The sequence below is a fragment of the Panthera tigris genome, chromosome A1, assembly GCF_018350195.1.
Source record: "Panthera tigris isolate Pti1 chromosome A1, P.tigris_Pti1_mat1.1, whole genome shotgun sequence".
NCBI classification, from domain to species: Eukaryota; Metazoa; Chordata; class Mammalia; order Carnivora; family Felidae; genus Panthera; species Panthera tigris.
In genome coordinates, this window is record NC_056660.1 from 116,539,676 (window position 1) to 116,556,235 (window position 16,560).

At 43.7% G+C, this 16,560-nt stretch overlaps 2 protein-coding genes across 3 annotated transcripts; both read left to right on the plus strand.

Moving 5' to 3' along the window:
• Nucleotides 1-471: 471 nt before the first annotated feature.
• On the plus strand, nt 472-11,091 carry PCDHB16 (protocadherin beta 16). Of its 2 annotated transcripts, XM_042985594.1 has the most exons (2): nt 472-771; nt 8,503-11,091. In XM_042985594.1, exons 1-2 carry the CDS (start codon nt 555-557, stop codon nt 10,671-10,673), a joined length of 2,388 nt encoding a protein of 795 aa, XP_042841528.1. In that variant the 5' UTR covers nt 472-554; the 3' UTR covers nt 10,674-11,091. The 2 variants fall into 2 exon arrangements, with proteins under 2 accessions (XP_042841528.1, XP_042841519.1); XM_042985585.1 differs by lacking the exon at nt 472-771 and having other exon boundaries at nt 7,617-11,091.
• An 86-nt stretch (nt 11,092-11,177) lies between these two features.
• Nucleotides 11,178-15,854, plus strand: LOC102957182 (protocadherin beta-10-like). Its single transcript, XM_042985572.1, has one exon. The coding sequence runs from the start codon at nt 12,814-12,816 to the stop codon at nt 15,205-15,207; it is 2,394 nt and encodes a 797-aa protein (XP_042841506.1). The 5' UTR covers nt 11,178-12,813; the 3' UTR covers nt 15,208-15,854.
• Nucleotides 15,855-16,560: the final 706 nt, after the last annotated feature.

Below are 16,560 nucleotides of genomic sequence, written 5' to 3' on the forward strand. Positions count from 1 at the left end.
CAGACGCTCAACCAATGAGCCACTCAGGCACCCCTCCAGTTGTATATTTTAATTGTATATGTTTTCTTCTTAGCCAGGCTGTTACATAAATATTTTCTTTTTGCTCCAAATTCACTTAGCGTTATTGAAAGTAGAAAGTCCTTACTAGTGTTATTTCTCTTTTTTGGCTCTCAGACAGTTGTCTGCACCGTAAAGTCCAGGGATAGTAAAGGTAAGACTCAGTACAGTACATACAGGCAAGAGTTGGGAATACTGCATCATTTTTCATCCCAAAAAATGTAAGATCCTTTGAGGACGCCTGGTGGCGCTGCAGGATAAGACGGTACAGACCAGCACCGCAGCTGCAGCACCATTAACAGGCAAAAAAACTAAGCAACAGAACCTGGAAGCCCACGGGAAGCTTGGATGCCACTGGAGGAGGACTGTGTCCTTTGATAAGGACCACTCACTGGAATATTTCTGAGGTATCCTGTGACAGAGCCACAGTCTCGGATACTGAAGTCGTTACAGTTCAGCAGAACCACCCTGGAGGGAGGCTTTACCAGACAACAACAATGGAGGCCAGTGGGAAGTTCATTTGCAGACAAAGGCAAGTCGTTTTATTCTTTGTCCTCTTGGGCTTATCTCAGGCGGGTATAGAACCTAGGCGCTATTCTGTGGTGGAGGAAACCGAGGGGAGCTCCTTTGTAACCAATTTAGCAAAGGATCTAGGTCTGGGTCAGAGGGAACTCTCCAAGCGTGGGGCAAGGGTTATTTCCAAAGGAAACAAACTACATTTGAAGCTGGATCAGGAGACTGGAGATTTGTTGCTAAATGAGAAACTGGACCGGGAGGAATTGTGCGGTCACACAGACCCCTGTGTGCTGCGTTTCCAGGTGTTGCTAGAAAATCCCTTACAGTTTTTTCAAGCTGAGCTACAAGTAATAGACATAAATGACCATTCCCCAGTATTCGTAGACAGAGATATGTTGCTAAAAATATCAGAGAGCAGTCCACCTGGAACTACATTTCCACTGAAGAACGCTCAGGACGTGGACGTAGGCCGAAATAATATTGAGACCTATATAATCAGTCCCAACTCTTATTTTCGCGTCCTCACCCGCAAGAGCAGTGATGGCAGCAGATATCCTGAGTTGGTGCTGGATAAAGCGCTAGATCGAGAGCAGGAACCTGAGCTCAGGTTAACCCTTACAGCTCAGGATGGCGGCTCTCCACCCAGGTCTGGCATCGCTCAGATCAACATTGAAGTCGTGGACATCAATGATAACGCCCCTGAATTTGAGCAGTCTCTCTATAGGGTGAAAATTCCTGAGGACAGTCCAATAGGCTTCCTGATTGTCACAGTCTCTGCTACGGATGCAGACATAGGAGTCAACGGAGAGATTTCCTATTCACTTTTCCAGGCTTCTGAAGAGATTTGCAAAACCTTTGAAATCAATTCCATGACAGGAGAAATTCGACTTAAAAAACAACTTGATTTTGAAAGAATACAGTTCTATGAAGTCAATATTGAGGCCAGAGATTCTGGCAGCTTTTCTGGAAAATGCACCGTCCTGACTCAAGTCTTGGATGTGAACGACAATGCCCCAGAAATCACCATGTCTGCATTTACTAGACACATACCTGAGAACTCGCCTGAGGCTATGGTTGCAGTTCTCAGTGTTTCAGACCTTGATTCGGAAGAAAATGGGAAAATAAATTGCACAATTCAGGACGATCTACCCTTTCTCCTGAAATCTTCCTTAGAAAATTTTTACACCCTGGTAACAGAGAGACCCCTGGACAGAGAGAGCCAGGCCGAGTACAACATCACCATCACCGTCACCGACTTGGGGACCCCCAGGCTGAAAACGCAGCACAACATAACCGTGACGGTCTCCGACGTCAACGACAACGCCCCCGCCTTCAGCCAAACCACCTACACCCTGCGCGTCCGCGAGAACAACAGCCCCGCCCTGCACATCGGCAGCGTGAGCGCCACGGACAGGGACTCGGGCGCCAACGCCCAGGTCACCTACTCGCTGCTGCCGCCCGCGGACCCGCAGCTGCCCCTGGCCTCCCTGGTGTCCATCAACGCGGACAACGGGCAGCTGTTCGCGCTCAGGTCCCTGGATTACGAGGCGCTGCAGGCGTTCGAGGTCGGCGTGCGCGCGGCCGACCGCGGCTCGCCCGCGCTCAGCAGCCAGGCGCGGGTGCGCGTGCTGGTGCTGGACGACAACGACAACGCGCCCTTCGTGCTGTACCCGCCGCAGAACGGCTCTGCGCCCTGCACCGAGCTGGTGCCCAGGGCGGCCGAGGCGGGCTACCTGGTGACCAAGGTGGTGGCGGTGGACGGCGACTCGGGCCAGAACGCCTGGCTGTCGTACCAGCTGCTCAAGGCCACGGAGCCCGGGCTGTTCGGCGTGTGGGCGCACAACGGCGAGGTGCGCACGGCCCGGCTGCTGAGCGAGCGCGACGCCGTCAAGCACAGGCTGGTGGTGCTGGTCAAGGACAATGGCGAGCCGCCGCGCTCGGCCAGCGTCACGCTGCACGTGCTGCTGGTGGACGGCTTCTCGCAGCCCTACCTGCCGCTCCCGGAGGTGGCGGCGGCCGAGGCGCGGGCAGACCCGCTCACCGTCTACTTGGTCGTGGCCTTGGCGTCCGTGTCGTCGCTCTTCCTGTTCTCGGTGCTGGTGTTCGTGGCGGTGCGGCTGTGCAGGCGGAGCCGGGCGGCGTCTGCGGGTCGCTGCTCGGGGCCCGAGGGCCACTTTCCGGGCCACCTGGTGGACGTCAGCGGCGCGGGGACGCTGTCCCAGAGCTACCAGTATGAGGTGTGTCTTCGGGGAGGTTCGGGGACCAGTGAGTTCAAGTTCCTCAAGCCAAATGTGCCCAATTTCCAGGGCCACTCCCCTGGGCCAGAAATAGAAGAAAACGCCAACTTTAGGAATGACTTTGGTTTTAGTATTCAGTGATTGTATTGTTTTTCATATTCCAGATATTTAAAATTGGTAAGTTCAAGATATAGCTTTCCTGGCCACCCGTTAAGACTTTTTAAATCACACTAAATTTGCCTGCAAAATACTTTATATTACCCCTTTGTTATAAAGAATAGTCTTTTTTTCATCACTATGAGATGACTGGTCTTAAATTTTGCCCTCAAAACATTGGTGAAGTCATTGTACAAATTGTTGCTGTGGAATAGTTTAGGAATGGATTAGGATGGGGCACCTGGGTAGCCCGGGTGAGCATCCCAACTTCCCCTCAGGTCATGATCTCACTGCTCCAGAGTTGGAGCCCAGAATAGGGCTGGATGCTGTGGGAGCCCTATTCGGATCCTCTGTCTCCTTCTCTTTCTGCCCCTCCCCCTCAAAAAGGAATAAACATTTTTTAAATAGAGCTTGAAAAAAGAAATGGATTAGGAAAAAACAGTGGAAAGTTAATTTTATACAATCAATTGTATTCCCTTTTCTTGTTTTAAATCATTAGATAAATAAAAGCAGTAATACACTAACACATGAAGTATGCCTGGTGGAGAAGGAAATAACTGGTACAGTGAGAATCTGGCTCTTGCTTTATTCTGCTCTCATAGCTCTTTTTTAATTTACTTAGAGGATGTGTGCACACATGCATGCGAAGGAGGGGCAGAGAGAGGGCAGAAAAGAGAGAATCCCAAGCAGACTCTGCGCAGTCAGGGAAGCTGCTCTCATAGCTCTTAACTCTGATATTGTTTTCTCTTAAATGTTATACTAACTGTGCTTCCTTTCATTCATATAGTAGTGTTAATTTTAATGTAATTATTTTAATTGTTTTCTATTAAGTTTCATTGCTGTTAACTGGAGAAAAAATAGCTACATTGTGTTCACCCAGTGACATAAGATAGCATAGTAGTGAAATGGACTTTTTCTATTTGAGAAACATTGAGCATGGATGACAGAAAATGCAGTGGCCAGCAAATATCCATTTATTTTTTTCTTCCTTAGTAACAGACCACAAATTACATGTAGAGCATTAGCAAATTTAGTGGAAAAAAAATACTTTTTCCCTCCTTGGCAGCTGGAATGGAGCATTTCACTAGGTTATTGCCAATGGAATGTATATACAGATTTGTAGGAGATTTCCAAGAAGGCTATTTAAAGGGAGAGGTACCTTTTTGTTCTTCTCTAACTGCTTCTTATGGCTTGGAATGTGTAAGTAATAGCTGAAACATAATTAGCCATGTTGGACCATAGAACAACACTTAGAATGGAAATAATGTACAAAGACAGTCAGTGTAGAATAAACTTAAAAGAAATGAGGGTCCCTTGTAACTATGGAGTCATCATATCACCCCTGGAGTGCCTACTTCTGAATTTCTTTTTTTACTTGAGAGATAAAAGAACTTCTATCTCATTTCAGCCACCATCATTTTAGTTTTTGTGCTACCTCCAGTGGAATCGAATCCTAAGGCTTTAACAGTAAGATTTTTTTAAACTAAAATGTTATGTAAGACAGTAAAATGCACAGATCTTAAGTGTATAGTTTGATATAACTGATCTTTTAAAGCTCTTATTCATGATTTCTAATTTAGTTCAAAGTAGGGTATGGAAAAAAAATAGTAGACTAGAATGCTTTACATTCATTATCTTTTTAGTCCTCTGCCAAACTCTAAGGTCTGAATAAGGGACTTAGAAAAAATGTATGTAATAAAGTGAACTTTAACTTTCTAAGTCACATATGAGAAAACTGAAGCTTAGAAAGGTTAGTAACTTGCTAGCAATTATAAAGTAATAAAAGGAGAAATTTGAATATCTGTCTGTTTTAACTGAATACTCCAGTTCTTAATCCATGTGTTATAATGGCAGGCATTAACTGGTAGCATTGTCTTCCTAACTAAGGAAAGTGAAATCCATCTATTCCATAAACTGAACCTTATGTAGAAATGTAGCTTTTAGTCTACAGTTTGTACTTGTTTCTTTACTGTAGACTAAAATACTACTCTGGACCAGTAGATCCAAAGTTCTTATAGAAGCACTGACCTACTATCTGGGTGAGACACCACAGTTAATCTTCATTGGGAGTAATACAGCCTGATCATTTTCCTGTACCGTCTCAACATATCACATTCATTATTGCAATAATGAATGCCCTGAATAAGGAATAAAGTTACCTTATGGTTATGTTTCTTGAGTTTCTTGTACTTAGCCCTTCAGTCTGTTTTCTGTCAGTCCTAATATAAAATTTTTATTTTCCTTAGAAAGTTGAAATTCACTTTATTATTTACATTTTTTTCTAAGTCCCTTATGCAGATTAAATACACTGTATTTATTTTAGCACACTATTATTTGAAAGCAATTGATATTCTAGTATTAATTTTATTTTTTAAAGCTTATTTTTTTATTTTGAGAGAGGGAGAATGAGCATGGGAGAGGGGCAGAGGGAGAGAGAGAGAGAGAGAGAGAGAGAGAGAGAGACAGAGGATGGGAAACAGGCTCTGTGCTGACAGCAGAGAGCCAGATGGGGGGCTTGAACTCATGATTGCAAGATCATGACCTGAGCTGAAGTCAGATGCTTAACCAACTGAGCCACCCAGGTGCTCCTCATATTCTAGCATTAATTTTAAATGAAATAACTAATTTCAGAGAAGTATAGGCAATGATGTGGAAGAATTTTTTTCACTGAATAATTTAGAGATTCTGGAAATTTAGTAGGAACAAAACTGATAGGCTCCAGCTATGTTCTGTTAAAATTAACCACATCTTTGGCAACTCCACAAAAAAATTATGCTGCAAAAAATATAGAGAGTCATAAATGACTTTATTCTGAAAGGATGGCTTACTGGAGCTGAATCAGACATCTTCCAGCAATTGCTGTGGGAAACTATTCTTGTAGAGTGATAAATTGTTGTTGACTCAGCTGTGAGGTGCATGAATATCCATACTTGTGTAACGTATTTTTTTTCCATTGTTGCTATAAAAAATTACCACAAAGTTGCTTAAAACAAAAAGTATTACCTTATAGCTTTTTAGGTCTCATGTCTGGTATAGATATCACTGGGATAAATCAAAGTGTTGGCAGGAGTGCATGTCTTTCTGGGCTCTAGAGGAGAATCTGTTTCTTTGTCTTTTCCAAATTCTAGATTCTGCCTACATTACTTGACTCATGTCACCTTTCATCCATTGTCAAAACCAAATACTATATCTCTTAAACAGATTATTCCATAATCACATCTCCTTTTGACCAGTCCCAACAAAAGTTTTCCCACCCAGATAATCCAGGATAATATTCCCTTCATAAGATCTTCAATTTAATTACATCTATAAACCTTTTGCCATGTAAGATATATATTTACAGATTTGGGGAATTAGGATGTCTTTGGGTGGGTAGCCATTATTCTATCTACCACAGATTGGCTGCTTGGAAGAAAATCATCCAGTCTAGCAATACCACTGGTAGCCAATGGAAAGCACATAAAGGTCTTTATAACAGGAATTTAGGCCTCATTGATTAGATGCTTTAATCCCAGACAAGGTATTTAACAAACTTCTAAGAATTACTAAGAAAAACACTGAATTGATAAAGATATGAAGCTTACTGCAATTCAATTCAAATTATAGAAATGGAAAGCCTGAACAAATAAATACAAATCTGAAAGGGAATTGTATCTAGGATATACAAAGAACGCTTGCAACTCAATTATGAAAAGATAAATAATCCAGTTTAAAATGGACAAAGATCTGAATAGATGGTTTTCTAAGGAAGATATGCAAATGGACAATAAGCACATGAAAAGATGTCCAACATCATTAGTCATCAGAGAAATGCAAATTAAAATCATGTGATACAACTTCATACCCACTAGAGTGGGTAGAATCAAAAAGTCAGATAACCAGTGTTGGAAGGATGTGGGAAAACTGGAATGCTGATACAAAGCTGGTGGGAATGTAAAATGGTGCAGCCACCTTGGAAAATATAGAGCTACCTTATGACCTGGCAATTCTGCCAGAGAAATGAAAGTTTATGTCCACATGAACTCTTGTATATGAATGTTTGCAGCAGCAGGACTCTGAATAGTGAAAAGGTGGAAACAAACCAAATGTCTATCAACAGACGAATGGATAATCAAAATGTTATATATATCTATACAATGGAATATTATTTATCCATAAAAAGGAATGAAGTACTGATACATGCTACAACTTGAACCTCGAAAACATGCTCAGTGAAAGAAGCCAGTCACAAAACTCCACATATTAAATTATTCTATTCATATGAAAGTCCAGAATAGGGGAATCTATAGAGATCGAAAGTAAATTAGTTATTGATTAGTGCTCAGCACGGGAGGGATAGGGGATTAGGGTTGTTGCTAAAGGGTATGGATTTTGAGGGGTGATGAAAATGTTCTAAAATTGACTATGGTGATGGATGTACTACTCTGTGAATATACTATAATTCACTGAATTGTACACTTTAAATGAGTGAACTGTGTGGTATGTGAGTTATATGTCATTAAACCTTTTTAAATATAACAAATTATTCTTGTTATATATATATTTTAAAAGAATCCAAAAGCATGGCAGGCCTATATTGAGATCTATGTATTTGGGAAATAATTTTTCAATAACTTGAAAATTGCAAAAACAGCTCTCAGTCTTCGGTGTTGTAAAGACGAGGAAGTATGCAATTTAATAACACATTGGTTAAATAATATCTTTAGAACTGTCACTAATTGCAATTTTGCAGTGTCCATTCATTTGTAATTCTGTAATGTGTACCATGAAAATGATCTACTTGTGAAACTGTTCCCATGGTAATTCAAAAACATTTTGCTCCTAAATGTACATTGTTTTCAGCTTAAATGTTAATTATTTTATTTAATCATTAACTCTCAACAGGTTTTAACAGTAACATAAGTGACAGTTTGATCTTTGTACTCCTCCTGTGCAACAACACAGAGCTCTATCTGAACACACACACATCACATGAAAATAGAGCTCATTGTTTTATATTACAGAACACATTTTACACAACTTATTCGGTACATTTAGGAGTATTTTGTGGAAAATATAAGACTCAGTGAGAACACATGGTGGCGCTGCAGGTTAAATGATGAAAAACAGAATTGCCTATGCAGCTCCAGTATCCAGCCAAACAATTTCACATTGCCTGGAAGCTAAAGTACGTTTTTCTTGGCCACAGCAAACGTGAATCTGAAATCTCTTTAAAACTATATTTAGTGGCATAGTTTTGATATCTGGACTGCAGGACCAGGCTACCAGGATCCTGGACATACACAAAGCTCCTGTAAACCAAATTTTCATGAAAGAGCAATGGAGATTGGCTGGATGTGCTATCTGAGACAAAGGCAAGTCCTAGTTTTCTTTGTTTTGCTGAGCATGCTTGGGGTGGGTGCCGAGTTAGGTCCCTATTCAGTAGTGGAAGAAATGGAGAAAGGCTCCTTTGTGGCAAATCTAGGAAAAGACCTGGGGTTGGGATTGACAGAGATGTACAACCGCAGGGCTCGGATCATTTTTCAGGGGAACAAAGAGCATTTGCAGCTCAAGGTTCAGACTGGGGATTTGGTCATAAACGAGAAACTAGATCGAGAGGAGCTATGTGGTCCAGCTGACCCTTGCTTGTTACATTTCCAACTGTTAATGGAAAAGCCCTTAGAGATATTTCAGGCTGAACTGAGGGTGAAAGACATAAATGACAATTCTCCTGTGTTCACCGAAAGAGAAATGATTCTAAGAATACCTGAAAACAGTCCTCTAGGAATTGCATTCCCTCTGAGTAATGCTCTGGACTTGGATGTAGGAAGCAACAATGTTCAAAACTATAAAATCAGCCCCAACTCCCATTTCCGGGTTCTAACCCGCAAACTCAGTGACGGCAGAATATACCCTGAGCTGGTGTTGGAAGAAGAGCTGGACAGGGAGGAGGAGCCTGAAATCGTTTTAACCCTAACGGCGCTGGATGGCGGCTCTCCACCTCGGTATGGGACCGCTCAGGTGCGCATTGAAGTGGTGGACAGCAACGATAACGCCCCTGAGTTTGAGCAGCCCATCTACAAGGTGCAAATTCCTGAGAACAGCCACGTAGGCTCCTTGGTTGTCACTGTCTCTGCCAGAGATTTAGACAGCGGAGTACATGGAAAAATAGCCTACACGCTCTTTCAGCCTTCAGAAGATATTAGCAAAACTTTGGAGGTGAATCCTGTAACAGGAGAAATTCAAATGAGAAAACAAGTAGATTTTGAAACAGTTCAATCTTATGAGGTGGACATCAAGGCCACAGATGGGGGAGGCCTTTCAGGAAAATGCACTCTTCTCCTACAGGTGGTGGATGTAAATGATAATCCCCCAGAAGTGACCATGTCTGCACTCACCAGCCCTATCCTGGAGAACTCACCTGAGATTGTAGTTGCTGTTTTCAGTGTTTCAGATCCTGACTCTGGGGATAACGGGAAGACTGTTTCCTCCATCCAGGATGACCTTCCTTTTCTTCTAAAACCTTCAGTCAAGAACTTTTACACCTTGGTAACCAAGAGAGCACTAGACAGAGAAGAAAGAGCCCAATACAACATCACTATCACCGTCACTGACTTGGGGACCCCCAGGCTGAAAACGCAGCACAACATAACCGTGACGGTCTCTGACGTCAACGACAACGCGCCCGCCTTCAGCCAAACCACCTACACCCTGCGCGTCCGCGAGAACAACAGCCCCGCCCTGCACATCGGCAGCGTGAGCGCCACGGACAGGGACTCGGGCGCCAACGCCCAGGTCACCTACTCGCTGCTGCCGCCCGCGGACCCGCAGCTGCCCCTGGCCTCCCTGGTGTCCATCAACGCGGACAACGGGCAGCTGTTCGCGCTCAGGTCCCTGGATTACGAGGCGCTGCAGGCGTTCGAGGTCGGCGTGCGCGCGGCCGACCGCGGCTCGCCCGCGCTCAGCAGCCAGGCGCGGGTGCGCGTGCTGGTGCTGGACGACAACGACAACGCGCCCTTCGTGCTGTACCCGCCGCAGAACGGCTCTGCGCCCTGCACCGAGCTGGTGCCCAGGGCGGCCGAGGCGGGCTACCTGGTGACCAAGGTGGTGGCGGTGGACGGCGACTCGGGCCAGAACGCCTGGCTGTCGTACCAGCTGCTCAAGGCCACGGAGCCCGGGCTGTTCGGCGTGTGGGCGCACAACGGCGAGGTGCGCACGGCCCGGCTGCTGAGCGAGCGCGACGCCGTCAAGCACAGGCTGGTGGTGCTGGTCAAGGACAATGGCGAGCCGCCGCGCTCGGCCAGCGTCACGCTGCACGTGCTGCTGGTGGACGGCTTCTCGCAGCCCTACCTGCCGCTCCCGGAGGTGGCGGCGGCCGAGGCGCGGGCAGACCCGCTCACCGTCTACTTGGTCGTGGCCTTGGCGTCCGTGTCGTCGCTCTTCCTGTTCTCGGTGCTGGTGTTCGTGGCGGTGCGGCTGTGCAGGCGGAGCCGGGCGGCGTCTGCGGGTCGCTGCTCGGGGCCCGAGGGCCACTTTCCGGGCCACCTGGTGGACGTCAGCGGCGCGGGGACGCTGTCCCAGAGCTACCAGTATGACGTGTGTCTTCGGGGAGGTTCGGGGACCAGTGAGTTCAAATTCCTCAAGCCCATTATCCCTAATCTGCAGTTTCAGAGCACAGGGAAGGAAGTGGAAGAAAATCCCCCCTTCCAGAATAATTTTGGGATTTAATTATTGCTAGGAACCTATTTAATAAAGACATTAACTTCTAATTTTTTTCTTGACTAAATTGTTTATGCCTGCCACCACAAATAAGGTGTTAATTTTCTCTATTTGGTTCATCCTCAATTTCCAATTTTATACCTGTCTTCACAGGTTTCTTTACCCTCATATTTTAGTCCAGTGAAGTATTTTTCAGTAGAATCCCAGTAAGTGAAATAAGCTCTACTTTCAAAGATGATACCATTAACATTTTCTACTACTTTATGAATAAGTGTCTTTATTGGCTTTGTACTCACAATTTTCATTTTAGTTTTCTTTCCGGAGCTTCTTCAGTTATGAAAATAATGTGCATGTGATCTACGCATTTCCTATTTGGTAGTTCTTCTCTTCCCTTTTAAAACTGGTATTTTTGTTGGTTTATCGACCTCAATTTTTATTATAGAGATTTTTAAAACTATTACTTTTTTAAAGTTGTTTTCCCATTATTGGTATTTGCATCTTTAAAGTATTTACATTGTGTGATAAGATAAATAAATCCCTAATAAATCTTATGTAAAATAAGAAGAAACACCTCCGTAAGATACTGAGTGTGTGTATGTGTATTTAAGTTTGGAGACAAAAACAATGTTTAGGTGTTTTATAGCATCATGTAGAAATATTTAATCATTTGTTTTAAATCCTGTATGAAAAAAACCAGAGATTCCTGTTAAGTTTTTAATGGCTAACAAAGCAGTCCCATTCAGTTGGAAAAGAACTGTAGAAATCGTCAGAAGTTTATATGGTATAGATTCTTCGTTTAGCAGTTAGAGTTTTTGGCAGTATCTAGCCCTTTCCCTCTACAATGTCCTTCAGTTTAATCTGTATCACTTGCTTATTAGAGGAAAAACAGAGTTATTTCTGGATATTAGGCCTTTGAATAAAATTTTCTATGAGGTAGATGTTATCATGCTTTTCTTACTGTAGGTAGTGTTTGGATAGGCATTATGCTGGTCTATTCTTTCCCTCCCTTTTATTTGGTACAGAGAAATTAGATCCCACCAGATTTTAATTAAGAGGGACTTTAAAATAAAAACCAGTCCCTTCTTTAATTTTGTAAGTAATTTTAAAGCTAATATAAGAAAAACAAAGACATATGAAAAAAAGAAACAAGTTGATAAGAATGAGTTTAAGTGAAAGAATACAATTTTCGAATGGTATGGATTTAAGGCACAGAAGGTCGTTTCATATCCTAGTAAGTAGAGCTTATTTATCCATTCCGTAATATAGCAAGCATTGAGTGTCTGATTTGTGAATTTAAGATGATTAAGGCATCCTTCCATCCTTACATAGGGACAGGTTGACTTGAATAAGGGACAAATTGGCATGAAACAGGAAGCAGTAATATGTACAGAGCAATTATACAAGTTTCTATGGGAGCACAGAGGAGGGAAAGCCTAAACCCTTCCCTCTGGATGATTATATTTAGGCAATATGATTAGATTTTAAGGAAATTGTTGAAGAATGTGTGAAACAAGTTTCTTTTTTCAGTTTGGTCAATGTTTTTGGAAAAGTAAAATCTGTTATTTTGGTCCCAGAGGTCACCACTGTTTTCCACTTTGGTTCATGACATTGCATGGGAGTAGTTTCAGGAGTGAAAGGCCTACTACAGAACTAAATGTAGCACAATGAGGTGGACAGAGTTAACTGCTAGAAACATTTTCCAAGTTTTGAATTTTTAACTTTTCCCATGAATCAGTGAAAAATCTCAACAATGTGAGCAGTACTCTATCTCAACATTACTTTCTACCAAACAAAAGAAAAGAAAAATAAAATACTTAAATGAGCCACTAAAGAAAAAAATTGTAAATACACACACAAATTGGGTAGAGCCATTTGAGTCTGTTGGAGGCCACGCGGTGGCGCTGCAGGCTAAAGAGACAAAAAAAAAAAAAAAATCGACCATGAACTGAGAATGCTGCGGAAGGCATTAACAAAAAGGATCAAGGCAGATGAGCTGGGAGAAAACCTGTACTGGCCCAAGATTGGAAAAGGAAAAAAACCCAGACTCCTGCTACAAATGGCATAGGTCTGGGGGTTGCAACTGCTGGTTCTGTATGCTGGGAGCTGTGATTGTGACCAACATTGACAAAAGACGTGTTCTGAAAAAGCAATGGAGGCTGGAATGTTGTGCTGCCCAAGACAAAGGCAAGTCCTATTTCTCTTTATGTTTGGGGGAGTATCCTTAGCAGGTTCTGGGTTTGGACAATATTCTGTGACAGAGGAAACAGAGAGAGGATCATTTGTGGTTAATCTGGCAAAGGATCTGGGGCTAGGGGACCAGGAATTGGTTTCAAGGGGAGCCCGGGTGGTCTCTGATAACAAACAACACTTGCTCCTGGATCCTCATTCTGGAGATTTGCTCACAAATGAGAAACTGGACCGGGAAAAGCTGTGTGGCCTCACAGAGCCCTGTTTGCTGTATTTCCAAATTTTAATGGATAACCCCTTTCAGATTTACCGGGCTGAGCTGAGGGTCAGGGACATAAATGATCATTCACCAATGTTTCGGGACAAAGAGACGGTCTTAAAAATATTAGAAAATACAGCTGAAGGGACAGCATTTCGACTAGAAAGAGCAGAGGATTCAGATGGAGGACTTAACGGTATACAAAGCTACATTATCAACCCGAACCCTTTTTTCCATATTAAAATTAGTGACAGTGATGAAGGCATGATATATCCAGAACTAGTATTGGATAAGGCACTGGACCGGGAGAAGCAGCACGAACTCAGTTTAACACTCACGGCACTGGATGGTGGGTCTCCACCCAGGTCTGGGACCACCACAATACGAATTGTGATCCTGGACATCAATGATAATGCTCCCCAGTTTTCTCAGACAATGTATGAGACCCAGGCCCCAGAAAACACCCCAGTAGGGTCCCTTATTGCAAAAGTCTCTGCAGGAGATATAGATTCTGGAGTCAATGCAGACCTATCCTATTCATTTTTTGATGCTTCTGAAGATATTCGAGAAACCTTTCAAATCAATCCTTTTTCTGGAGAAATTGTCCTCATAGTGTTGCTTGATTATGAGCTAGTAAAGTCTTACAAAATAAATATACAGGCAATGGATGGAGGGGGTCTTGCTGCAACATGTACCGTTTTGGTGGAAGTATTAGATATCAATGACAATCCCCCTGAACTGATCATGTCATCACTTTCCAACCATGTCGCTGAGAACTCTCCTGAGACGGTACTGGCTGTTTTTAGAATTAAAGACAGAGACTCTGGAGAAAATGGAAAAATGCACTGCTACATTCAAGATAATCTGCCATTCCTTCTGAAACCCTCTGTGGAAAATTTTTACATCCTCATGACAGAAGGAGGGCTGGACAGGGAAAGTCAAGCCCAGTACAACATCACCATCACCGTCACCGACTTAGGGACCCCCAGGCTGAAAACGCAGCACAACATAACCGTGACGGTCTCCGACGTCAACGACAACGCCCCCGCCTTCAGCCAAACCACCTACACCCTGCGCGTCCGCGAAAACAACAGCCCCGCCCTGCACATCGGCAGCGTGAGCGCCACGGACAGGGACTCGGGCGCCAACGCCCAGGTCACCTACTCGCTGCTGCCGCCCGCGGACCCGCAGCTGCCCCTGGCCTCCCTGGTGTCCATCAACGCGGACAACGGGCAGCTGTTCGCGCTCAGGTCCCTGGATTACGAGGCGCTGCAGGCGTTCGAGTTCGGCGTGCGCGCGGCCGACCGCGGCTCGCCCGCGCTCAGCAGCCAGGCGCGGGTGCGCGTGCTGGTGCTGGACGACAACGACAACGCGCCCTTCGTGCTGTACCCGCCGCAGAACGGCTCTGCGCCCTGCACCGAGCTGGTGCCCAGGGCGGCCGAGGCGGGCTACCTGGTGACCAAGGTGGTGGCGGTGGACGGCGACTCGGGCCAGAACGCCTGGCTGTCGTACCAGCTGCTCAAGGCCACGGAGCCCGGGCTGTTCGGCGTGTGGGCGCACAACGGCGAGGTGCGCACGGCCCGGCTGCTGAGCGAGCGCGACGCCGTCAAGCACAGGCTGGTGGTGCTGGTCAAGGACAATGGCGAGCCGCCGCGCTCGGCCAGCGTCACGCTGCACGTGCTGCTGGTGGACGGCTTCTCGCAGCCCTACCTGCCGCTCCCGGAGGTGGCGGCGGCCGAGGCGCGGGCCGACCCGCTCACCGTCTACTTGGTCGTGGCCTTGGCGTCCGTGTCGTCGCTCTTCCTGTTCTCGGTGCTGGTGTTCGTGGCGGTGCGGCTGTGCAGGCGGAGCCGGGCGGCGTCTGCGGGTCGCTGCTCGGGGCCCGAGGGCCACTTTCCGGGCCACCTGGTGGACGTCAGCGGCGCGGGGACGCTGTCGCAGAGCTACCAGTACGAGGTGTGTCTGCGGGGAGGCTCGGGGACCAGTGAGTTCAAGTTCCTCAAGCCCATTATCCCCAATATCCAGGCACAGGACTCTGGGGGGCAAAGCGAAGAAAATTCCACCTTTCGAAATAGCTTTGGATTTAACTTACAGTAAAAATTCTTTTTCATATTTTCACGCACTTTTAAGTGGTGTACAATCATATCAATATCAGTTTAGTTTTAAAATTCCTAGTTATTGTACAATTTTAAGCCTAATTTTAAGTACTATATATCTATGATTTACAATGTCATTTCATCCTTTTTTGCATTTAATCAATAGGTAGCTTTAATTAGCACTCATTTGTAAATAATAGTTTAAGGTTTAATCATTTCAAAATGTACAAGGATGTAGTTATTCTTACCTAGAAAATCGAAATTTGTCTTTTCCTTTTAGTATATTTCATAGACTAATCTCTGTCCTCATCACCTTGTACTTCCTTCATGTCAGCAGACATCCCTCCACTTCTGATCTTCTCTAACATTCTGTTTCATCATGTGAAAAAAAATCATGTCATCTAGCGTTTTAAAGATATTTCTCTCTTACTCTGCTCGTGAGAAAATGAGAGAGATCATTTTGTGAGTGATATGGGACTACAGTAATATCTTGTAGTCATATTATTATTCCATTTCCTTCAAATACACTACTCTTACTATTTTCTGGTGTTCACTTTTGCTGACATATGTTAAAAAATAGGTCGTGTCTCTTAATGGCAAAAAAATGTAATAACCTGCATGAAAATAAATAAAAGCATTTTGAAAATTTGTGAAGAATATTTGTGGACTGTTGGAAAGGTACTCACTTTTCATTTCGTTTTATAAATATATTTTAGTTATGAAATTTTTAAATCACGATGAACTAAAAGTCACAAAGAAAAACAATAAATTCTTCAGTGTCTGGCCCCTCTTATGGAGTAGTTTCTCTAGAATTGATCATCTTTTGAAGTAATATTTTTATGCCACTATATCTTAAACAGTTTTATACTTTAATCACTCCTTCATATGACAAAAGATGATTTCACTTCCTTACTTTCCAACTAATACACATACAACATTGCATGTGCCCTTTCTCCTGTTCTCCCAATAGAACTGTCATTTTTTTAGGTTAAACTAGTAGTTTTTATGTATATTGCAAAAATTACTTCAAAATACACATTAGTGTAATGATTACATTTCTTTTCTTGAAAAACTTAATTCCTAGAGTTGATCCTTGTTTTTACTTGCATCATTTTCTATTTACTATTATTGATTTTTCACATTAACTCTCATTTCAATAACAATAATTCTCTTAAATATTAAAAAATGCCAGATACCTATCAATTTATTTTAGATCTTTCACCCAGAACCTTTTGTATCTCTGATTCATTAACACTGGTTGTTCTTTTTTTTATTTTTAGTTTTTATTTAAATTCTGGTTAGTTAACATACAGAGTAAATATTAGTTTCAGATGTAAAATTTAGTGATTCAGTG